The 25,930-nt window shown below is 39.3% G+C and overlaps 1 protein-coding gene across 3 annotated transcripts in view; it reads right to left on the reverse strand.

Moving 5' to 3' along the window:
• Positions 1-25,557, reverse strand: part of SLC12A4 (solute carrier family 12 member 4) — a 46,013-nt gene extending 20,456 nt beyond the window's left edge. The window contains exons 1-3 of one of the 3 annotated variants that reach the window (XM_029964636.1): positions 25,539-25,557; positions 6,150-6,244; positions 4,342-4,473 (exon numbers count right to left, since the gene is read on the reverse strand). Coding sequence is in view for 2 of the 3 variants with exons in the window: in XM_025896075.2 (XP_025751860.1) it covers positions 4,342-4,473; positions 6,150-6,244; positions 9,647-9,818 (399 nt within the window). In the remaining variant the exon portion in view is untranslated. Of the gene's footprint in view, positions 1-4,341; positions 4,474-6,149; positions 6,245-9,646; positions 9,877-25,538 lie in introns of those variants that run through there. The other 2 variants (XM_025896075.2, XM_025896076.2) reach the window with 2 other exon arrangements.
• Positions 25,558-25,930: the final 373 nt, after the last annotated feature.

A 25,930-nucleotide genomic window follows, 5' to 3' on the forward strand; every position in this document is an offset into this window, starting at 1 on the left:
AAAGTGATAAAATGGCTGTCAAAACCTTTACCTAGGGTAAGTCAATAGCGTATTCAGTACACAAAGCAAAATCCTAGAAGAATTAAATGTTTATAAGATCATCAGGTCAAAATAAGAAGCCTAGGAATTTAGTGCTTCGACTTGCAATTACATGTTACAATTCAGAATTTTCTCGTCTGCATTAGGAATGCGCCCTGACAGAGATGAAAGAAAACTGTGCCCAAGAGCATGATCTGTATTATTCTTTGTTAGAAATGCCAGGAATTGCTGACTGAATTTTTTTAAGTCAGCTTTGAATTCCTTGTGTGACTAAAGCTAAAACAGATCAACCTCATACACACTACAACTTGTGTGAACCTCCTGAAGTAAAGCAGGCAACAGAATCACATGTTGAGGGTTTGCAATGAAGTAACCCTATGAGACCTACCAACATGGGGGCAGACCTGTTCTTCAGCTGTTCCAGTGCCATAGTACACAAAAAAAATTTCCCTAAACCATAACCTGCCATTGTATAAAAATTACCATCCTAAAGAACTAATCTGATCAGCTTTATCGGGATAATGTGTAAGGACAAAAGGAATTGTTGTCTTCTGATAGTAACAGAAAGGACACTTGTATGTAAGTGTCCTGATCAGGGTGAGGTAAGGATTTTTTACTGTTGAGTTGCTCCAGTGCTGTTGTGGAAGAGAATCTTCACAGGGTATTATTTATAGTGTACCTGTTTCCTCAAGGAAGGGGAGGTTTAGATACTTCTGATTCCAACACCTTCATCTGATTCACACTGTCTTCAACTGCATAAACAGTAACTGAGAAATGACTAAATATTGCCAGGCACTGGCAGATTTTGCCCAGCACAGGGGCTTCCCATTCTTACATTAATGCACGCTTTGCCTCTCAAGAACACATTCCACATAATTTTATCATCTATCTGACCACTGATCCGCCAGTCCCTCCTCTCACAACATCTCTGAACGCAGCAGCCAGTATCATGTGAATTTATCAGATGTGTGTATCAGAGATAAAGGAGTTAAACAGTTTGTCAAAACTTGCATCTGAGAAAAGGAAAGAAACCTGTTGCTCCTACACAGAAGAAGCAATTCTTTGTATTCTACATGACAGTCTTCCAAACTGTGAAGCAGGTGACTTTTCAGCCTACCCTTTACACACTTCCCAACACCTGCTTCCTTCGCATAAGAATTCACTTTAGCTCAGCTCTTTCCTCTCTTCTGCCCTGTGTCCCTGCAGCTTTGCTCCACTGTTCCATTATCTTCTCCCTCTCCCTCTTAAGTGACCTCTTACACCTATCAAGTTACAAGCCCACTTCAGCCACAGAGGAAGAGAAATTGTACATTAGTTGTATAGTTGTGAGACCACTGCAGAGCAGAGTAGCCTAGGAAATGCCTAAGTGTCAGTCCACAGCCAAAACCCAAGCCACAGTATTACTAAGCGTATCTTGGGTATAAAAGTTGAGTCTAGATTTTCTTACCCTGTGGCAAAAAAATACTTGTAAGAAAGAATGATCCACAAATGCTACTTGAACCAGCTTGTGCACAGAAATATTTAACATCGGTAATCTGCAGTGATTTGACCCTTTTTTATAGCATCTGACCATCACTAACTGATACTAAACCAGTGCTGAAGTCTAAACGGAATACAATCTGAAACAAGAAGGGTATTATTATGTTCAGCCTCAACAGCAACCAAATGAAAAAATATAACACCTCATGCTGAATAAAGGAAATAAAACACAGAGACATTTTGAAGAACACTGTTTTAGAACAACCAAGAAGGGATAGAAAAATCTCGAAAACAGTCGCTATTTCAGTGATGCAGATCATGTTTCTGTTCACTCTCATCAGCTGCAGACACATAATTTATATAAATATTGATCTGAGTCTGAAGGACACTATTTCGTTTGTGCCGGTATGATGGGTTATTAAAGCACTTGGCTGCAGGGCTCAGGGACATTGATCAGCAATGACAGCTCTTATAGTTGCTCTGTAGCATGAAGACAGACAGCACAGAAATTAACTGTCTTATTAAATATACATGGACTAAAATAGTTTATCTAATTTTTTCCATCATGAGAAGGGGATATTTCTGTAGCACTGTGACTATTAAGTGCTTTATTATAAGACTGTATTTAGAAAAGAAAAAGCAACCCCATTCTACCTTATTACATGGAGTTGTGTCAATTGTACCTGATGTGTACCTAACACAGAATGCTACTACCAAAAATATTTAGTGGGGATGCTGAAACAGGATAATATGTTCATATCAAGATGTTTTGCACTGAAATGAAATGAATTTAAAAGGATCTGATTTGGTGGGCGGGGGTGTGCTAGGTCACTGAAAGGTATTCATTGAGAGAGACCTGTCTTGCCGACTCAGAGAATTACAAACACTTAGTGAAAGGATTGCTTTCCTCAGTTCATTTCTGAATATCAGATCTAGAACCTGCTCATCAGCCTTGCTCCAGTTCTTGTCTATGAGATGCCAATTCCAGTGAGTGACAGGCAGGTTACTTTTTGTCACGCTGGCTGGGTACATGTTTGCTGAGCACATCCAGTACAGGATTTAGCAATAGGTGGATTCATAATGCTGGCCCTTACACAGACCTTCTGAGGGGCTAGGTGGACTGCCACACTTCCATACTCATGCTCAAATGGGAAGGATAAAATAACAGCAGCACGGTGATTTATACTTTGAAGATGATTAAAAACAAATGTGTAGAAAAATCCCATTTGCACAGTTTCTGAATACCTTCAATCCATAGCCTTGTAGTTACTGCTTTTGAATTTTCTGGGTTTAATGGCTGTAATTATTGGCCAAGTTAATATTCAATCGTCTTATAGTCTGCAAGATGTTTAAAATTTTATATTGCTCATGGCAATATAAACTGTCGTTATGATATTGCAGCTGATGTAATTTATCCCAGAGACAGACATGGAGGCTAAGACTCCCTTAAGGACACTGCAGTGTTTACACAGAAAATACTGAGATATTAATGCAGGATGATACTGTCACTTTTGGAGTGGTTACCAAACCCATTTACAGAAAACATGTGAGAAGTCTGCAAAAACACATTTTTGGGACATGGGAAAGCATAATTCAGGACAATCCAGTTATTAAGCCTAAACTCTATTCTGCCCTAGAAGCAAAGCTTTAACAAGGACAACGGTCTTTTTTTTACGGCAGGAAACAGCTTGAAAATACACGAGCACTTACAGAAATCATATCTAGATGTAAAAATGTTAACACCACACCTTTTTAATGTCAACTTATAGTACCAGAATGCAGTTCTTGCACCCAGATGACCTTCGTTCTGTCCTGTGATGATATTGACCACAATATTGCAGCACTTTAGTGCATGTGGTGTCGGATAAAATTGAATTTTAAGCTTCATGCTGACTAAACAACTTTGTTAACCCCAGTGTAAAACCGTGCAGAGTAAGGAGCTGGAGTGTGAGTAATGGTGTTCAGCATGGGGTAACATGCATGTTCTGTGAGAACACTGCTGATTTTCAACACTATCATTGCCATCTCTTTCTGAAATGGCTCAGACTTTGACAGGGCAGCGCTATTAGATCTGCAGAATTCAAGTGCTATCTTAGCTTCCTGAAAATCTTTCTTTTGACAGAATTTACAAGCAAACTGACAGGCCTGCAAGAGCCATAAAATGCAACCACACCACTCGCAGGTGTGGCATTAACCAAAACACCTGCAGAAGGACTGCCAGAGGAGAAGAGGAGCAGTTAAATACTCCCTTCCTGATAGAAATCTAACTACCAACAATCAAGCCTCAACTGCTATTTAGTTATTACAAGGCTGGCCCAAATGGGCAAACCATCTAAATGCAGATCCTTTGGGGCAGAATTCAGTTGCCTAAGTGCCTAACAGCAGAATGACTCCTGAGCTGCCCCAGGGTGTTCAATCTGACCTCCACCCACCACTCTAAGAAGGGTGTTGCCTCCTTCAAATCCTGTGTCATACCTACCAGGCTTGTAGAGATGTGTTAGATAGCACTGGTCAGCTAAAACAGCACTAGGAAAAAGCTGGGGGGCGGAGGGGTGTTGTTTTGTTGTTTATTCATATCCCCTTTTTATCTAAATCCACACCAACCGAAGGGAATTGCACTGTAGTGTGCAGTGCTTAACCACTACATCTGCCCTAATTCTTTGGTAACCTCTGGTTCCCTAAAGAGTTCTATGTCATTTCTTTGCAACACTGTCATGGCTCCTAACAGAGGTTAAGAAAAAGCAGAAAGCAGCACAGCTCCCCAGAAATCACATAAGGAATCATCCCATTCATCAGCAGGCCATGGAGAGAATCTTTACTTACTTTTGATACTTTCTTCTTTGATCCATCAGTACTTTCTGCTTCTTCATGTTCCTTAACACCTTGGGTAAGATTTGTGTAATTGACCAACTTGCCAAGGAGAGATGACACTTTTGGTCGTATATCAAGTTCTTCCTGTGGAAAAAGACAACTACTCAACTTCTGCAGTTCACAGTATTTATGAAGAGAGACTGGGGTCCCACCTTCCTTGGAATGCCTGAGGCTACCAGGGAACACACCAGGAAAATCATCCAGGGAATGACAGACTATTTCATTGTGCCTGAACCACTGATTAGAGGATTTAATTTTCTGAAAGGATGGCAACTCTGACAGCAAAAGGCTATACCAAAAGGTCTGCACTGCATCCTTCTCCTTAGGTGCTAAAAAGCAAAATTACACCAATAAAGAAGTCTGAGCCTTGGCACTGTAAGAAAATGAATGTGTACCTTGCATGTATCTCTAATGTCAACTGACATCAACAGACATACTTTTAAAAAGGTCAAGTTGCCAAACAAAGCAGAGGGATCAAATCAAGGGGAAAAAAGAACCGGAACAAAATCATTCCCTTCCCCTTTCTCTTTGAAATTAAAATCTCTTACATGTCTGCACAGTAAGGAACACATGGTAAAGAGAAACAACTTTCCACACAGGAAAAACTGATTGAGACAAACTTTGCTGTCTGCAGTTTTATCATATGTTTATGTATCACCATGGACAGTTTCTAGCAGGTTTGTTATTGTTATGTGCTTTGCACTTGATGCAGAAACTGACGCCAAATGGGATCATCCCTAAGGGGATGCCATGAGCCAAGCACCCCTTTTCTTACTTCTTCCTCTGATCTGACCTGCAGTAGTAGTTCACATCTTTAAAAACCTGGTTACAATTCCTCACAGAAAAAGGTTAAGACAGTCTGTGTCTCCTGTTCAGTCAGCTGAGCAGCATGGCCTTTAGGATGCTCCTCCCACTATTTAGTCCCACAGAAGAGCCTGCAAACTTGGTGTGGTCCTGTGCTATCGCTTATGGTAAAAGCAGGCATGTGAGTAGCAGCAGCCTGCCTCAAGTACCCAACTCTCCACAACCTACAAGTGAGTTTATCCTGATCACAGATTTACTGTGTCTTGGAATGAGGAGATATTACAGCTGGGAACGTGCCTCATAGCCTTTTAGCTCAAGCATACTGCCTGCAAACATGGTGGCAGCCTTTCCATGGTGCACTCCTGTGCAGCAGCAGGTTGGTTCTACTTACCCAAGCTCTTTCCCACACTGCTAGACTGTGCAGGTACCAACCCGTCAGGGTGCAGAGCCAGCTCAGGCTGCCCCACACCAAGCTCCCAGAATGGGAAACACGGGGCACGTATAACCAATGTTGCTGTGAAGCTGTAACTCAGAAGCCCAGCTGGAAAGCCACACAAAGTCCCTCTGCACCAGTTTCCAGCACCTGAGCTTCTGAAAACATTTTTGAGAAACCAGGTCTTAGTGTGCCGTAACACACTGGCATTTAATGCAGTGCCAGTGAGGCGGGGGTGTGGAGGGTTCTGCTGGGCTTGGTGTGACTCCAACTGGCCTCTGGTGCGAGCGCCTGGTCCTCCTTCTTTCCACATGGAAACAGTCACTTCTCTCTGCCCCACAGTCCAAACTGATCAGAATATCTGAGCTTTTTCATCACACAGGGTATCTCTGCCTGCTGATACCTCAGACAAGAGACACACATCCACAAAAAAAAGCATGTGAGAGAGAAGGATGTGCTTAATCCCTCCCATTTTGGAAGATCACAAATCACATTAGGAGTATAAAAACCAGTTAGAAATTACCTCAAACAAGGCCAGATTTCTGTCATAGTAATCACCTCCCTTGCCCGCTTCTGTACTGTTCAGGAAAGGACTGTTTTCTTTATGGTTGCCATGACCTGCAAAGAAAAAAAGAAACAGGTTTTGAATAAGCAGAGAAAGACAGACTTTGTAACCTTGACAAATCCATAGGGAATAAACTTGTTTAGTCAATTGAATTTGTTTATTTTAGTATCTAAAGTTATGCAATGTTAGCACTATCAGAGGTGTTACTCTAAAGGTAGAATTATTTCTATTTCTACTCCTGTATCTCATTAAAATAGCATAAACAGTCACCTCAAAGCAAAATTTACAAGTAGGGTCACAGCTACAAGGCTTTATGTGCCTTTATTCTCTAACGTTCACTTCTATAACTATTTCTTACATAGAATAGTGACAAGTGATAAGACACTTCTCATGCACTTAGAAATCATTATTAACGCTAAGAGCAACTTTTGAGCCATTATGTCCAAACTGATTAGGTAGATTTAGTAAGACTTCAAAGACTAGATTCTGTTAGTACAATACAAGTAGACAGATACCAAAGCACTCCCTCCCTTGTTTTTTATTATTGTTTGTTTTTTATTATGCCCACTAATCCCAGACTTTAACACACTCATCATGTCTTTACCCTTACTGTGTTTTGAACATTTAGACTGTGCATTCTTCAGACTCCTCTTAAAGTTAAAACCTAACATCAAGTACAGCAAAAGCAGAGCATTCACATACACAATGAACAATGTTAAAAAAATGATAACATGGAAGATCAGTAGAGCTTTCTGTAACAAGTAGTAACTTAAAAAAAACCCAAACAAACAAGGGCACTATAGTTTAAAATAACCTTTGGAGAGAAAAAAAAAGAGATTAAATTGATTTCCATCTTCAGAAATTCTCAGACCTTCGTCTCCCACTACACTCTGCTTAACAAACAAAAATTCTTTTCTTCTGCCTGTACCTCTTCACTCCCTACTCTTTCAGCCAATACAAATGAAAGATTTCCAAGAGCATCTCTTCAAGAAAGGATCAATCCAAGGAACACTTTTTTTTCTATTTACAAAAGAAGTAACCACTAAAGAAATTAAAAATGAAAGAAAAATTATTATCCCAAATGAAAATACTGCAAGTTAAAGAAGTATTGTACACTGAACACACCAAAAGCAAGACATTAAACAGCTGGATTTTTTTGCACGTATTTTCAATTATTAAGGTAATTAATTCAGCAATACTACAATAAATTATTTTAATATAATTGAAGTGAAAATATCCGTGCCCTCTGAAATCTGAATCAACTTGCAATATGAACTTAACAGGCAAATAGAAGAGTCCTCCCCTACACACAGGGATCAGCACACACCGCACTGTTACAAAAGTAATTGTTATAAGCCAAAAAATTATGAGAACATTCAGTACTATTCTTACTGAGGGGAAGGGATGCATGGAAAGCAGCACAATTTGCTGGAAATCACTGACCGTGCTTTGAACAAAATTTTTGGAAAAACAATATTGACAAAAAACAGAGGGATTTTCAAGCTTCTGGAAGTAAACAGCTGATCAAAAATATAGGTAGAGAGCAATCTGTTGTGTTTACATGCCTATTGCCTTTCTCACAGCTCTGACACAACTAACCTCAAAATGTTAATTAGCAGCTGCCTTGAACAAGTGGGCTCAGCTTATTTGCTGATCCCACCTACATGTGAGAAATGCTCACTTTGCTGTACACTGTAAAATTTTTTACTAGAAAAACATCAGTAAGCTTAACCATACAGCATCAAAATCAAATGTTTATCAACTTCAGCAAGGTAAAAATCTGCAAAAACTCCCTGGTTGCTGTATTTGTTAAGTCTACACTGGCAGCAGGACTATAGCAGATCAATTTTGCTGCGGTGCTCTAAGCTGTGCTGCAGTCCCGCCTTCTTGTTGTGGTTAAAGTACATTTGTGATTTTTGCTGAGGAAATGGAGTTATCTGCCATATACATTTTACTCATTAAATTGGACACTAATGATGGTGCAAATGATGACAACAGCAACAGAAATAGCCTACTTGATTCTTCAAGACTGGTCTCTACAGTATCTTCTCACCATTACACTTTACCAAACACAGTAGGGTCATGAGCAACTGATTTGTTTCCTCATTGCTCATATACTATGTAGGAAATCCTATATACTATATAGGATCCTGTATACTCGCTCTGGTGACTGAATGTTTGAAATATCAGACTGATTTTTTTTTTTTAATCACAGTGATTTTTAAATCAATTCTTTGCTGTCCTAGTTTTCCTTGTTCTTCCATCAGGAACCTTATCTTACTATTGTCTCAAGTCAATATAAATGGGCATTCCCTTACTTGTAATGCTTACAGAAATTCTCACCCTTTTGATGTATAAAATCACACTGTTGCCAAGACAACTCATACTTTCAATCTCAGATATAGTATGACAACTGTTTTGCTCTTTCAAAATGCCAAGTCTCTCATTACCATCATCGATATAACCTATCCTTATTTAAGAAAGATCACTTCATGCCATCTCCCCGAGTCTGACAAAGACCAGTGACTTCAGATGAATCTTCAACTTCATTGATATTATTTTTCAGATGCAACTTCATTTTATCAGCAGTGAATTTTTCACAATTGGTCTCTTCAGAAACTCTCTCAAAGAGCTTCCATCTTCTCTCTCATTCTCAATTTGTATGTTCAAGTATCACCATTAGATTTTCCTTCCAAATTTGACCCCTTGGTGTGCTCGCTTTATACACCTTCCTGCACACAGGAAACCCAAACAAAGCAAACTGCAATAGAAACATTAGTAGAACTAGTGACTGGAAATAGAGTATTGGTTTTGCAGTTGCTAGGGCACATCTTCCTCTAGAGGATAGAGAAATACAACTGGCTTTTTACCACATTCACAGCGCTAGCTCCATTATCCTGTAATAACATACAGATTATGAATTACTGCAGACAATGCAAAAATAAAAGGGGCCTTTCCTACTAATCTAATGAAGTGCCACATTAAAGCCCCTCTCAAACACTGTACACTTTCAACAGGAAGTGAAGGAGCATAAATTTATATGCAAGTTCTTTACAATGACACCCTAGTTTCACTTCACCACTAAGCAGAACTGGGTGCTGCAGAGATGTGTGCTGATTCAAGAAGGGTGCTACATTGCTAAGTTAAATACAGCTAATTAAATGACAGCCAAAAATCACCTTCACCACACTTGCATGTTCAATGCAATTTCTACTTTTCAGACATGTTCTAAATTAAAGTGTTCATCTTACTTTCTCTCTTTCCATATTCTGTTTCCATTTCACAAGTAAAACCTATAGCAGATGACCATTTCCTCCAGAAGAATCACAAATGTACTTTGACAAAACAGAAGGGAACAGACTGCAGCACAATATATAAACTGCACTGCAATAAAAGCTTTGTCTGATATATTCTGTCTGCTAATAAGCAATACCAGCAGCTTCCAACAGACTTACTTGCACTGGAAGAGCTTGTTATCTCCATCAGTTTTGGAAGAGAGTGGATGTGACCTCGGAAAGCTACTCTGGGGAATTCTTGCCCCAGCTTCACACGAGGGCAGTTTACATTCTGAAGCACGAAGTCTCCTGGGCAAGCACTATCCTCTGACATGCATACAGTTTTCCACATTCTTAGTTATCAAGTCTTGGTCTTGGCCAGTAGCTATGTGGTGTTAGTTTTCATCATGCAAGATTGTTTTGCAAGGAACATTTCTTAAAGAGGGAGCTATATACTCTGCAATAGAGAACAATTGATTTGCCTTAGTGCCTAATTAATCTCAAATTTGAGGCAGGCAAACTTTATTCCAAGTAGGCTAATGTTTCCTCTTCACTTGTTTCGGTGCTTCTGAGTCTTCATTATCTTTCAATTATTAAGGCATTTTATTTCTGAATGCTACCAGTTCTCTTCCAAACCAAATAATTCTATTTACAGCCACCACTACAACTATACAGTTTATCTAAACATCTCCAGCATAGTTCCCTGAACATTTTAGAGCTCCCCTACTCAGATATGGACTCAGATCTATAGAACAAGTTCCTCATCATATGGATAACCTGAGTTCCTTAAAACATTAAAGATGGTTCATGAACAAAACCTACAAACTCTAAGTGTGCGTACTCCCAGACATACAAACAAGCTCAGAAGACAGAATAAAAGCAATAAATGGATGTCCAAACTTTTGGCTACCTTTTATCTCATTGCCGAGAAAAAACACTGTGGCTAAATCTGTAGCAGATATTTTACTGATTGGTTTTATTTTGTTCTTCTCCAAAAGGTTAATGTTGTCTTTACTTAAAAAAAATGAAAAGAAAAAGATTAAGAACACAGAGGACAGTATCCATGTTACTGTTTTCCTTCTAGGAGAGGATTAGGCGAGACAGACATAGTTTCACTTGCTGAATGCAAGTCTTTTGTGCGAGCCATTGCATTTTCTTTAGTAACTGAGGGATGAAAATCAGAATTTAGAGAGCATTACAAACAAAACATATATGAAATTAACTAAAGAACAGATCAGTGAGGATAAATGAAAGCTGAACAATTAGGCATAGTGAGATTATTGTAAAGAGCAGGAAAGTTCACAGCGATAAGGTGTACTCAGCCAGACTACTAAAATAACCATCCCTGTGAGAAGGTGGCAAGAGCAGTTGCATGGCTTGACCTGTCAAGGTTTTATTCTCCTCTACTGTCAGCTTCTGAACTCCCTTATAGAAAACCACCACTCCCCTACTTCATCATGTTCAGGTAAATAAGTGGAAATTAGTGCATCTTGAAACAACCGCAGATTTTTCCACGTGGACACGACTAAGTCAGAAATGCTCACCTACTGCTTATGGAAGCTTTATCCACCTGGCAAGTTAAGGCATGCTGAAGGCACAGATAGTTTGACCAGCTTCAGTCTGGCCAGCAGAGATAACACAGGAACTGAAACAGTAATGCCAGTTAAGCTACAATAAGGTTTTAAAATATTAAAGAAAAAAAAATCTGAAGAGGGTTGAACTTTGATAACAAACTTTTGCCACTTTGCTTCTACAGGCAATCTGAGCTAGTTAAATGCCAATTGGCAGAGGCACACACACCATGCTCACAGTATCTCAGGTGGAACAGCCTCAGACAGGAAAGCTGGACAAAGCTCTAGATACGGCTGTGACCTGTGATGATGGCATGCAGGGCTGCCATAATCCTCCCTACCTGAAATGTCAAGAGCTACATCTTAAGTGACGGGCTAAATTTCTTCAAATAATTTTACTGCGAATCAGAGCACAAGTCAGAGCGGGAACTGAAATGCTCAGCTTGACAAAGAAACCTGTTGGTTTACTTACATCTATAACTGACAAACAACACATGTATTTCCTAGAAAACCCAGCTCAAAGGACAGCTCAACACGCCTCCCCTCAATATAATTTAATTTCTGGAATAGCCCGAGAGTTAATATCTCACTTTTAATTGTACTGTGCATGTCCAGACTCCTTTATGTATACCACAGTAAAAAATATTGTAATGAAACAGCCTGTCTAGCAGCTAACACCACTTTTTGCTGTTATTCAGACACTATTTCACAAGTATCACTGGCTACAAAGCCTGTGATAGTTAAGGACACAAACCGAGCCATTTTCATGCCCATGGAACATCATTTAATCTGACTATTTCTTTAGTTAAGAAAACACATTCATATTTTTAATATTCCATCTACAAGTAACACTGGAATCTAAGACTAGAAATCAGAGTTGATATCCAAGTAGTTGCTGTGGATTTCCTTTAACCTAATTTCAGCTATCTAAACAGCAGGCAGTTATAACCAAGTAGTCACACAGGCTCACTTTTCACTCAGAAAGAGATGGCCCAATTAACTGATTCCTGGAGTGCCTCCTGTGCACCTTGGCATGCTGCAAATTACCTCTAAAGAGAACCTAACTTAAATAAAAGCCTAATTTATGGGTGGTTTAAGGTATGCAAAATTTATCCCACTTTGGAAAGAAAGTTAGTTCTGTTCTGATTTATTTATGCACTTCCAGATTTTCATGTGTCAAGATGTTCTGCACATTTCTTCACAACTGGCAATTAAGCCAGAATTTATTTTGATTTTTTGACCACAAAGCCAAAATAGGTTTGCTACATTGAACTGTTCTCACAAGACCTAGGAACAAATGCATACACCCACGGTAGGTATTCTACAGGGGAAAAAAAGGTAGAGAAACAATGGGATTCCTCCAAACAGAAATTATTGCATAACTAGGTAATTTTATTAGTCGTAACATTATTTTTGAGGACATTTGCTCACAGCCTTATGGATGAAGTTTTTATACTAAAAGCTGTCCATGTCCGTTTTTATTACACTTTGGGGTTTTGGTTTGTTTTTAAAATAGTTCTTGAGAAAGCCCTACCCAGATGTCAATAAGGATAATGCTTTCCCAAGCACTTGTACTGTTCCTCCCAAAGGCTGGGTGATGTTCAGAGCATTCTGCTTGTCACCCACTGAGTATTGCTGAGGAAAAGAAAAACCTCAACACCTTTCTTGGCCTTTGCCAGCAGTTCAAGGACCCTGGTACCTCCACATTTCAGGAGCCAAGCATTCAAGAGTACTGCTGAAGTATATCAAGAGACTGACATATCAGGATAATCTAAAAAACATGTAGATGACAATTTGATTTCAAATACATTCCAGATCTCCTTATATTCTTTAATTATGTGGTTCCTCACATGTGGCTGGACTAAACAGAACTCCTCAGAACTGTTATGGAACCTTCTTCTTGGTTCATTTGGGAGACTGCAACAAATGAGTCTATGTACAATCATGTCTTTGCAGATATCATTATCTTTAAATTTCCTGAACAGACATCGGATATGGCTTCTTTTCTTAAATTACTCACTTTCGACAACTTAGCAGAATTCCTAATCCAATGTCAGCAGCAGTCCAAAGTAGAGATTTTCTTTTAAATAATAATAAAAAAGAGAGACTATTGAAATAGTTGCTTCTATGTGAATAGCACACAGCTAGTCAGAAACATGAAGTATTTCTAAAACAAAACTTCTGATTACAAACTTGCAACAGCAGAATATGCAGCTGACAGCATGGATCGGACAATGAGAAATACTTATTTTCCCTTTAGCTACAAAGTAGTCAGTATTATCCAAAGCACTTTTTTCATGCAAAACCAGAAAGTCATGATTTAACTTTCATGTTTTTCCATACTGAAACCAAAAATTTCTTTATTTTGCAGTAGCAAGACAGTAACAGTGACATTCCAAGCTCAGAAAAAAAAGTTCTCAAAATGTTTTGATAACTCCACTAAGTTCTTGGGTTGGAGGTAGGCTATTTTAGGTGTGGGGTTTTTTTATTAGGAGTATTATATTTACATCAGAAACAGAAGCAACAGGAAATAAATAGCATTGCATCTAGATAGATAAAACTCATTCACACTACAAACGAGTCATTGGTAATGAAATAACCCTCAATGCCAGTTCACCTTCAGCTACCAGGTCTTTTTCACTTAAGGTGGCAGAAAGCAGGCACTATAAAATCCCAGCTGACCCAGTATTTTATGAAAATAAAGGTCAAAGTCACACTAGATAACAACCCATGCAACAATAAGGCTATATGAGAGGAAAGCACAGCACAACGAAAGGACAGATCTTTCCCTGGATAGCTTTTAGGCAGCAAAGAGACCTTCTGTACTTGAAACATAGGCTCGAACTCAGTTACACTGACAACACTGAACGCTCACATGCCTGATCCAGACACACACTTCCATCAGGAACTGCAGCTTAGAGACCAAACTATTGACATTCATGGGTATATTAAGAATACATGGTGTTCATTCATTATTATATTATGTAATAACATTATTTGTTTGACTGTCAAAATGACACTGTCAATATAGTTTGGTGTTTACTGATTTTTACCCAACTAGCAAAGGCGTGATTCTTAAGATTCATTATGCACTACACAGCAGATACCATGTACATATTTATAATCAGCAACAGCTATGGCATCTACAAAAGTGACACAAAGTGCAATTTTACCAAAAAATAAATTAGGAAGATGCATTATTGATAACATATTCATTCCACTGAAACAGTTCAGAGTTCAAAAGACTGCATTTGCCTGTGTTCTGCATGAAAGAAACAGCAAAAGCTTTCCCAGACAACAATCTATGCAACAGTTAGGCTGCACCAGAGCACAAAATTAAGTGTACAATTAAGCACAGATCTTGGATTTATCGCTAGATAAACATGTGAAATTACTATCAGACTTCTACTGTACTTTACAGAACTAGATTAGAGAATATCTTCACCAATCAAGTTAACTGATCCTACACAGCTTGATGGATTTAACAACTTAATAACCTTGTGTTTCAAAAAGTGAAATGATTTTATTCTTCAGTTAAGTTACACTGATAGTTTCAGAACAATTGTCCTAGAAGCCCTACGATTCTTTGTAGGTACTAATATCAACACAAAGTACTTACCCTTTAGCAATAGCTCTTTGCCATTTTCAGTAATTTGGTTTACCATTATTCTTCTTCCTGCTCTTAGCACATGCTTTAGTAAATGCCTTCCCCGTGGAGTCCTGAGAATTGGACAAGTTTAATAATATTGTATTCCCAAAAGAACTTTCTTCTACCTGCTCTGACAAAGTGCTGGCTGCAATGTTGAATTGGACTTCCAGGACACAAGAGTTTCTTACAGAAAGCTAAGCCAACACTGATATAATCCTGGCACTATAATCCTTTCAACACTGAGAAAACATACAAATGCCAGGATCTTACTCAAAATGCTATTTGCCAAATCCAGGCCCAGCCACATTTAAGAGGCACACTGCCAGCTCTTTGCACACTTACTCAGAAAAGTGTGCCACAAAACTGCTGCTTGCTCAGCGTGGAATCAGACAGCATTTTAAACCTGCTAATGCCACGAAAAGTATAGCTCTGTGATGTTAGCCCTGCAGGCATTTCAGCTTTCAAGTGAAAACAGCGATCTATTTCTTTCCATCTTCAATATGTTATAATATGGTTACCCATTAACCATATTATATACAAGATCACAAAAAAAAGCATCAGCACAATGAAATGAGAGGTTTATATAAGATACACAAGTAAATACCAACTTGATGATTCTAAGCAGTTCATAATTACCAGAACCCCCATCATTGTGCCCATTCACAAGGAAGTCCTCTAGATACCAGCACACACCACACTGAGACTTATCTACATGATACAGTAGGTACAGTCACCAAGAATGTCTGTGTAATTAAATATGTCAAATCACTTTTGAGAAATTGGATTTAGGAACTCACATCACTTAGGAGCTTTCAAAATATAACTTGTCATTGCCAGTTGAAAAAAACCCACTATAAAAAACAACCTTTGTACTTCACTGTAATCCACTTCAGAGGTTCTCTCATGTGGAATGACTCCAAATCATTTCTCACAACTATCCTCCCTGGAACTCCATCCTTTCACATGCATGAAGGCACCTCAGATACAGAATACCTTGTATCAAAATACAAGGAACAGCATTCTAGCACTTTCCCTGCCTCAGGAAAAGCCTCTTGCTGTAAAATGTTCTCACTTTCTCTGAGAGACAGTAACATACAGCTATTAGACCAGTATGCAAATTCCATGCAATATTCAATCCAAGTTCACCTTTCTCTCCGATATCAAATACAGAAAATTGTTTTCAGCCCTACAAGTGTTCAGCTGACCATGGCTACACAGTACAAAAGATGAGAGAACAAAACAAAAAAACCCCCCCCCCGACAACATACACCACAATTTTGGACATACCTGCTCCCTCTTTCAGCTCAACATGGGCCAAAGAAACAATTGTACAGGCACAAACCATGGAGTGAGAGAAAGCAGGTGGGAACAGTGAGCATTAAAAAGTCAATACTGCCACCAGCTCAAAAAGCTTCCTACAGGAAACAAGTGGAAAGAGAGAAGGTATAAGCTAGAGTGTAAATATCTCCAAACATGCAAAAAATAACAGAAAAAAAAGGAGGTTTAATTACTTTCAACATTTCAATGGATGTACATTCTATGCATTACATCATGTACAATGTACATTAACTAACAGCTACTGTCTACTTTTGGAAGACAGTAGAAAGACATTGGTAACCGGTTACAGCTTATTTTGAAGCCCTGAATGTTCTATTAATTTTCAGTTAACTCATACAGAAAGTGCTGAACATCAGATATTTCTTACATTTGAGAAGTACTGTGTTCCATGTGAAAACAAAGTTTGTGAGAGACTTTTTGCAACTAAGGAAAGGGGGGGGAGGGTGTAGTAAGGAAAAAAAAAAAAAGACAGTTAATTCTGTATATGGTCCAAGGTTGAGATCCAAGGATGACCCAGTGTGAAGTGCTGCAAACAGCCAAAACTCACTGTAACTCTGGCCATAATACTTACAGAAAGTACAAGTCAGCAAGAGACTTCTCCAAGGAAAGGGAGTCACTCCTTCCCAGTGAACATTTTAGAGAGTGGAGAGCACTCTGACATTGCACATGATAAGCAACAAACCACCGTCCTTCTAAAATCCATACATTCTAACATACATTTATAAAGAGCCCACAGGTCTTCCAAAATAGCACAATATGTTTCACACAGTGCAACACACAGTACAAACCAAGACAAATTCAGATATCTGGAAAACCCACAGTTGCTTTTATCATCATTTTACAAGAAGTTCATCCATTTGCAAGAGCATCAAAGTAAAGTCAGTACAGCACATTAACTCACAGAAACTTTTCGAAGAGCAATGGGCAACATTAAATCACTTTTCTGCTCCAGTCAGAAATTAAGTAGATGCAATAGAATCTAAGTCTAAAGAAACTCAGGGACATACAATGGTGAGTTTACTCCAGCTAAATATATGCTTTTACCACAAAGTCCACAATACAGTATCTTAAAAGGGCAAAGGCCAAATATTGCAATTAAATCACTCTGTGTGTTGCTTTCAGTTAGAGCTTTAAAGCTCCTTGCGTGTATGCTAAAACGCATCTTAACACCATGCAGATAATCATCCTCCTGTCTGGTTACATAGTATTGGGATCTACCAAACACAACTCAGCTACACCTCCTTTCATGTTTGGCTACCCCGTCCCAGAAATTAATCCCTGACATTGCCACCACATTTTCCAGAACACAGAGACACATCAAAAGGGAATGGTTGGTGTCTGCCTAGGCAAAGAAGTCAAGATGCAAGTTCCATGTGGGAACTGAAGCAAGGGTTGGTTTGTGGTGCTCTTTATAACACCTGTGCCCTGGAGATCATGCCCTAAGTACAGGGCGAAGAACACAAACAGGAATCAAGGGAAAGGAAGGGATCCTGTTATGGGGAGATGGACAAGTAGTATTACTACCGAACACTTTGTATGGTAAAAATCACAGACTGGACAGTTAAAACCTTAGCAGAACAAAGCCAAAAAAATTCAGGAGTTGTAGGTTCTAAAATCAAACCTGCAAGACTACTGAAGAACTTCTGCCTTTGTCCTTTGCATCAGCTCTGGACACAAACATATACTATAGCAAGTAGGAGTAAAAGTAAAGTCAGTTACGCTACTCAGAAGTGGATGAGGAGGACAAAGCTCCCGAATGCAAAGATAGAAGGCAGAGGAGAAACAGTAATGTGCTGTCCTCTGTCAGAGACAGCAGCAGCTATGCTGTCTTCTTGAATTACTTCTAGTCCTGACTCGGATCTGGCCTCCAACATGGAAATCCAGAGGTGGACTTTGCACACAGTAACTAAGCTCACGGCTGCTCGGCTTGCAAGCAGAGACAAGGTCATAAAACAAAGTAGTATTGCTATAGATAATTTTATGGAGAACAATTATACTCCAGGGCATAAAATCTGTGTTTTACTGCAGCAATCAGCAATTTAAAGTATGCAAGAGCAAGTCTGAACAAGTTTGCCCTCCTTAGGAGTTACTCTGAGTCAGCAAACAGGCAGCTTCTAATGGCACACCATAAAAACCCTTTTTTCCCTTTGACATGGAAGTGAAAGTCAGAAGTTTGGATGGTCTAATCTGCTTCACGATAAGGGGGGAAATGTAGTGATCGAATGATGTTCTAAATCCCTCAGATAAACACTAGAAATTGCTAGCTACTGGTAGGAGATGAAAATAAAGGCTGGTAATTACTGTAGGGGAAAAAAACCCCACATATAGTTCTGTTCAGGCATAATTAGCTTGAACCTATACATAGTACAGCATGCCTCTGCCCTAAACACAGCTCTGCGTCATTGCTCCTCTCCCAGGATCTTGTTATACAATTTCTGCTACAGTTCCCTTCAAGCCACCCTGCAACATCAGCTTACAGCTTTGATTCTCATTTTCAAAGCAATCAATGGTTTGCATCCTAATTATATTATAGACTACATGTCAATCAATGAAAGAGTTGGGCTTCTAGGACAATGCAGGTCACTCGGGTGGAATGGGGAGAAGGGAGCAAATTAAGCATTCTGGAATCAAGGGGATGGACCTGTGGGCCAAATATCCATGAGACATTAGGCAAACCCAGAATCTGAACACCTTTGGAAATGCTACTACTCTATTCCTTATGCAAATAAGTTTCCCGGCTTCCTGTAGCAGCACTGTGACACCAACACAAAGGTGGGATGATGACCATCCCTTCACTAGAACCAGCCATTTCCTCCCTCACCCCTTGCCCTGCTGCCCAGCCCAGCCTGGCACTGGCCTCTCATCTTCTGCTCAGCAAAATGCCATCTCATTGACATTTCTGACAAGTCGTAGGCTGCCTCCAATCAGCAAAGCAAAACTGTCAAGTTATCAAACTTCCCCATTCATCCATAAGATAACTGAGTCAAAAGCTCTTTTGGGGCAATTAGTGCTTTATTTTGCATGTCAAACTTCACATCTCTGTCCTACAGAGCACAAAGAAGATCAAAAGATGATTAAGAAAGAATTCCACCAAGCACCTTCAATAGGAGCAAAATTTTTGAAAAAATGTTTTCCCAGAGCTGTTCTGACCTATACCTCTCCTGCTCAGACATGAATTATGACTGCTGGAAAGTAAACAGCCTTCTTTTCCAGGCCAAACCTAGCACCTACCACAAAACCTAAAGCCATATTACATGGCCTGTTAGGAAAAAATGCTACTTCATTAACTCCAGGAACTTCTTTTTACAGTTTAGAAGTGAATTTGAGACTTGTGAAACAATGTTTAAAATAAAAACCAATGGGGACAACTAGGTAGTCAACAAGCTACAAAATAACCTCCAGATACAGTTTTATATATATATGCATATGCAGTTACAGCATAAAAAATGCTGTCATATCAAAAATCCGGACAGTTTTACCCTACATGCATTGTAAGACATGTATTTTTTGTGGCCATGTAGACTTACATTTAAAACCAGACATATTAATTGTCAAGTACTTGATTCTGAGAAAAGACTAACATTTTTTGCGTACAATATTTCATTATTTTGCTTGTTTAAAACCAAGATATTGTTTGTTTGGCAATGACTACAGCAGCCATTGTGAAAGATGCACAGTTCTCCATGCACGACAAAATCCAAGTATGCTGAAGGAAATCATCCAAAGCAGCTCAACTGAAAGAACAAGAACAGTACTACTCATTGCTAAGGGATCACTTGGCAGCATTTAAAGAGATGTCTACTGAAAACTAACAATTAAGAAAGAGGTTTTACTAAATCAAACAAAAAAAAAATACTGAAACTTTACTGTCTGAGAATAGAAATTAGCTTACTACAATTAAGAGATTTAAAATTTCTGATTCAAAGGTTATTGAAGACAAAGGAACCAACCCTAAAATGTAACTTAAATAGACTTTAGACCATGTCTTAAAATGGTGCATTTTTCTTCTCTGTAGTTCAGGTGACAGACAAAAGTATTTAAAGAAAAACCTCAAACCAACAGGTTGAAGACACAAACCCTTCGATCAAATAAATCTTGCTCTACATATTGGTGCTAACAGGACTTCTTTAGTTTAAAACAGTCTGCACATTATTTGTTGCAACACAATCAAAAACAGGTGTAAATCTTTAACTTGATCTTGGAAGGGGAAACTCAAATGCAGCTTCTCTCTCCCTATGGCACTGTGTATCCCTCCATTCTGTTACATGCACTTAAAAAGAAGTCAATGATCACTAAGTCTGCTCTTCCTCAAGGTGCTTGTTGCCAACTCCAGCAAACAGCATTTATGATGTTTGGCTACATTTCCTGTCAATGAGACTGCAAACTACCCTAGTCTTCATTCTACATCGAACTTTAGAACAAAAGCCAAATTTAAACTTTACATTGAAGAGCATGCAAAAACATTCTTTAATTTTGTTGCAGTACAGAAAAGAAAGTAAATGTCACTGTTTTCTTTAAAGAACTGAAACACTGAAGAAATTTGAAACAGGAAATTGAATAACACACACAGATCAATTTTATACATGAGAGAGAGATGTACTACAAACACAATATAAGAAACCCAAAAACGTATTTAAGTTTCTTTAGAAAAATTCAGAGTGAACAGAAGATACAGCTTCAGCATATTAAACAATTCCCAAACTTAGTCTCAAATTAAGTTTGAAATGGGCACTTAGCAAGCATTTGCAGGGAGAATTACATGGGGAATCCACGTCTTTTCATGTGCAATTGCTTAGCTTCTACTGCAGGTGTTCTCCAAAACACAAAAAATCAGCAGTTACAAAAAAACAGGTGGTTGTTTGGGTTTTTAACAATCTTCTCTTAGTTTTTTGCAACGTGCAGACCCACGCATACAAGGTCACGGGAGTTCCTTTCACATCACTTAGACATATCACAAAGATTCTTTCCAGAGCTTTTTCAAATAACTGAAATACCAGAGAATCCACAAAAAGGCCCATGTTTTTCTATATTTAGCGAAATCTCCTGGTCACCAGCAGCTGGCACCATGATCCCTTTGGTACCAGACAGCTGCAGCCTCTCCAGCTCTGCCTTTATCACTGCACAAAAGAGGTATGAGACATGCTTAGCAAAAGTAACAGTTTATGCAGTAACATGAACTTTTTTCTTTTCCTAGACAAGCATTTTAACAGATAAATTAAATATCACAACACCGCATGCTGCTAAAAGAAACTGGAGGTATCCACCATGGGCTCCACTAAAATGAGCTTCTCAGAAATTCTTTTGCTTACAGGTGATAAATAAAGTATATACCATCCCCTTCACCCACCCAACTGTTTTAAACAGTTAACTATGTCACAAAACACTTTTCCACTCTGATTTTTCACAAACTGAATTCTTAGCTTTCCTTATCTGAAGCAAGAGTCAACTTCTCCGTGCACTAGATTGTTGAGAAAAGTATTCTGGAATCTAGCACTCCTATCAGTGCTATGATAATTGCTGATTGCTCAAACAGCAAGTAACAAAAAAAATTTAAAAAAAAGAAAAAAAAAAGGAAAAAAAAAAAGAAGCCAAAAAACCTCCCAGGATTTCAAAAGTATGACCCTGCTGCTAAGACCCCTTTCAGTTTCTGCATTTCAAACCATAACCATCGTTGCGTATCCCAGAAGTACCCTTTATGGAGCAGAAACATATATTGATGTATTTAGCACTGACAGGGCATCTTTAATATCTCCAAATTTACACATCATACTTTTCAGAGAGGGAAAACAAATACCAAGCTTAACAGAATAGAAAAAAGACCCTTCCTCATCAAAATGCAGCTATATCGAAGAAGATGAAGTCTCTATACCACTTTCAGCAAGAAAACAAATCACCAGAAGAGATAGTTCCCTGACATTAGTATTGCTATTCTCAGGTTACTTTCTTTCCTCCCAAACAATTCAGAGGTTCTGCCTCAACTCCACCCCAGTCTGCCTCCTCCATGACTTCTTTCTATAGTTGTGAGGCAACATGAAAAACGCTGAAGACACATGTGCTACAGAGGTTATGCAAAAATATTCCACTCCGACCGCTGTAACTGTGCCATTTACCCACACTGCTGCCAGAAGTTCTTGAATTAAGATAACTTAGATGGTATTTGGACACGTGTTTCTGTCAGTCCTATTTAGCTGTAGTGTCTAATTTGTTACATGATTGATGTTATATTATCTCTGGACTTCGCCAAAACACGTACATGTAAGAAGTAAGCACTTTGAAGAAGAATTTTTGAATTATTTATGTGTCCCCATTAAAAGTATGTTCAGACATATTTTATGTGAGCTTTATTTCAAGTCTTGTAGAAGACTGAAAATCTTTACCAGTAAGTTACTATATACTAAAAGCAGTGAACCAGGAAGAAGCTTATAGTAAATCAGAACTTTATCCACATTCTCAAAAACAGCTTATTGCTAATGAGCAGCAGAATCTGTTGCTGCACAAAAGCACTGAACACAGTGCAGAATGTAAGCGTGAGGAAAAGGTCTCAAGTCCAGTTAGAGAACTCTGGGCTGAGAGGAAGCCATGTGATAACTGGAACATAAGCAGAGCAATTCCTTGGCAAAAACCAAGGGTGGCAGCCGACCAAAGCTGGTTAGTGACACCAAGCTGATTAGTGTCTCATTTCTACATACAAAAGTCAAGGGAAGATAAATAACTTCCCACAGGACACATGACATTGCCGCACTTTGGTTAACAGGGTGCACAATCACTGTGGAGTTGAGATTCCTATTAAAGCAAAGTGTATTTGGTTTTTGTAAACACTGTTCAGACCCCACTGTCCCTCTTCTTGCCTTGTATACCCAACCTAACATGCTGGCATTATTTCAAAGACTGAGGGGATGCCAAATTCACATTTCTCATCCCTGATGATCCATAAAGAAGGGCTCACGTGTTTATCATCGGATCACAAGATAATTCTTTGTACTTCTTTTTCTAAATGAAAGATGTCAAAGCCTATTAGAAGCAGTGGCAGTCAGTGGAACCTGCTTAGAAAAAAAAGGCTGATTTTATTCACAAGCAAGCACTGGAGCTATCTGGGAAGGCTAAATTATTGCACACTAACTAATGTCTTCTTATGGAAATGGTTGATGAGAAATTCTATTACGTCTGTGGTGTTTAGATGACACCCTATCACTTGATCATTTTATTTATTTTTTTTTGCAACCGGACATGCCTATCTCGTATTGGCCTTTTTAGCCACCAACGCGCTTGCAACAAACGTGGGTAGAGCCTTTCCCAAATCTTCGTTCGCGAAGCCCGACCATGATGATCACTTGATGTCCTAAAGAACGCAAAATTCAGAAAAAAAAATATAAAACAGAGCTATGACAAATAAAGGTTGGAGTGAAAAGGTCAAACTGAAATAAGAATCTGTCAGAATCATAAGGAGCAGCCCAAGAGATTGTGCAAGGAGTATTGGACAACACAGCCACTACTTTGCATGGTTACAGTGCCATGACAGACCATACTCTTGAAGGGCCATGAGTCACCTTAACCCATCTTCAATCAAACTGAGCAATCCAAACAAGTTTTTAAACCAGGTTCTGAATAACAAGCTGACAAAACAAAATCTTCCCAGGAGAAGATTCACAGAACAACTGCGACCAGTTTCTCACACTGACTATGGTGGAGCTCCTGGACCGCATGGAAAGCTGGGACCATCAACACTGCTTAGGTAGCTCTGTCTGCACACACCGCAGTGCCAATACCAACTGTGTGCACTTCCATAAGGTCACAACCTACAACTTGAACTGTGCGCTCAAGTCAAACAGTTTACCTTATCTGGAATCAGGGCCATTACCAACACCAACAAATCCCTCCATGAGCCTGCTATCAGCTGCCACAGAAAGCTCTGGAGGGTCACTCTCTTCCCTCCAGTCTGCAGGCTCCAGCTTGTGCTAACCAGCTGTGAGATACTCTGCCTTCAACAGCAGCTTCCATCTCCACCGAGTCATATCATCAACACTCTTCCCGTAGGAGTGGCCTGAGTACTCTGCATAGGATGGAGAAAGAAGCACCAAAACCCAAAGGAATAACACAAGGAAGTTCAGATTCCCCTCTACAGAGCTACAAACTCCCAAAAAATAGGAAGAGACAGAAAAGGCTAGTGGGAAAGAACATGCTTGTCAGTACAAGTAGGCAAGACATATCTTTATACGCACACCCTGAGGATATGAAACAATTACTGTGAAAGTAAATTAAAAAACAGAAGACACTTATAGTTCAAACAGAAACAAAACTACCTACCATACATTAACAGAGAAGTTACTAGATATTTATAGCCCTTAAAATGAAGAGACTCTGCTAACTTCCATTAGCACGGTTGTGCACTGCAGTCTGAACAGCAGTATGTAAGAGACCACAGCTTGCCAGTGACTGATGGACTGTGACGGGGAGCTGAGTGAGCATCTTGAAGTGTTTTGTTTGCATATATCCTACGGGCAGCCTCATACCCAAATGAGAGGTGGTTTGAGTTGACCTTCCTTTATCTATCATGGCAGCAGCTTCCACAAGCCACACTTACCAACCCATGGCCAAAGCTAGCTAGTGGAAAAAGCACTTCACAAGATCTCCACCTCGGCCTGCTGAGATGGGTGAAAAACACCTGTTATTTTCATGCATGTGAACTATATGGTAAGTAACCTGAGAGTAAAACAGACCTTTTTTACAAAACAAAGACCAGGCCCTGCACAGCCTTTAGGGCTAGTACCTAAAATTGTCTGTGATAATAGACAGCTTGGGAAAAACAACTACCTTTCATCACTCCAAAATACCCACACTAGACATGGAAAAAATGGACATAAACAGACCTACTTGGTATACGAAATCTAAAATTTCTTTGAAAACTATACAAAGAAAGAAAGAAAAAAAACCCCAGTGGGTACAGATTGGGAGATTAAAGTACATATTCTCAGAGAAATGAATGAAGTAACAATGAGGAACTGAACTTTGTTCTTAGGACAGTTGAGTATCACTCAGCAAAATAACCCTGTTGGCTTCCTTAAGCATAGGCCTGAGCAGTGCAGACTCCCTTCAGGGATTACTGTACATCCAATAACATTTGCAGTCTGAAAAGTTTGACTGCACAGGCAAGGAAGAACAGGTCAGGTGTTTAGTGCTTTTTCTTTTGTTGCCTAGAGTCACGCATGATTCACAGAGGGTAAGTCAGATTCACCAGCTGAGCCCATGGGAAGATCCTCTTCCTAAAGATTACAGAAAACTAAACGTAACCAAGGCAGAAGAAAAACACAGATTGCAGAAAGAGCTAAAACAACCTTGTACCAGAATTACTCTGCTCTCCAAATCTAAGCATCCTTCACATTCCCACTAGAAAGACTCACTGTATTTAAATTATTACCTAAAAGTCACAGCAAAACACCAAGACAGGCTGAGCACTGATATTAGCTGCCTAATTAAAGAATGTACTTCTCACCACCCAAAATCCCCTTCTACTTACGTGATTTTCTTCTGTAATTGGAATAAATTAACCCCAAACAAAAAGCAGCTTTGCCTGGCAGGAGCAGTTGTGAGCTACAAAGGCACAAAGCACTTGCTGTAGTATTCAAGGGCCCGGTTTGCTAGACAGCTGTGTTTTTTAAGATGATACAAACAGGAAAAGCAGCCACCTAAGACGTTGCTAATTTAACTGACTTCGCTATCACCCGTTTATTTTGGCAGTGGAGCACTGAAAACACTTGAGCGTATCTCACCGTACTCTTATCACTCTGGAGACGGCAGCTTGTGTAGAAACGATAAGAGCCGTCCCTCCAAGCCGGCCCCGCAGCCCGCTGCACGCCGGGCTGTCAACAAGGGGCTGGGGGCGGAGGGAACTCCCGAGTGGCTCCCGTG

This window comes from Manacus vitellinus, unplaced genomic scaffold (assembly GCF_001715985.3).
Source record: "Manacus vitellinus isolate BGI_N305 unplaced genomic scaffold, ASM171598v3 scaffold_10_pilon, whole genome shotgun sequence".
NCBI lineage: Eukaryota > Metazoa > Chordata > Aves > Passeriformes > Pipridae > Manacus > Manacus vitellinus.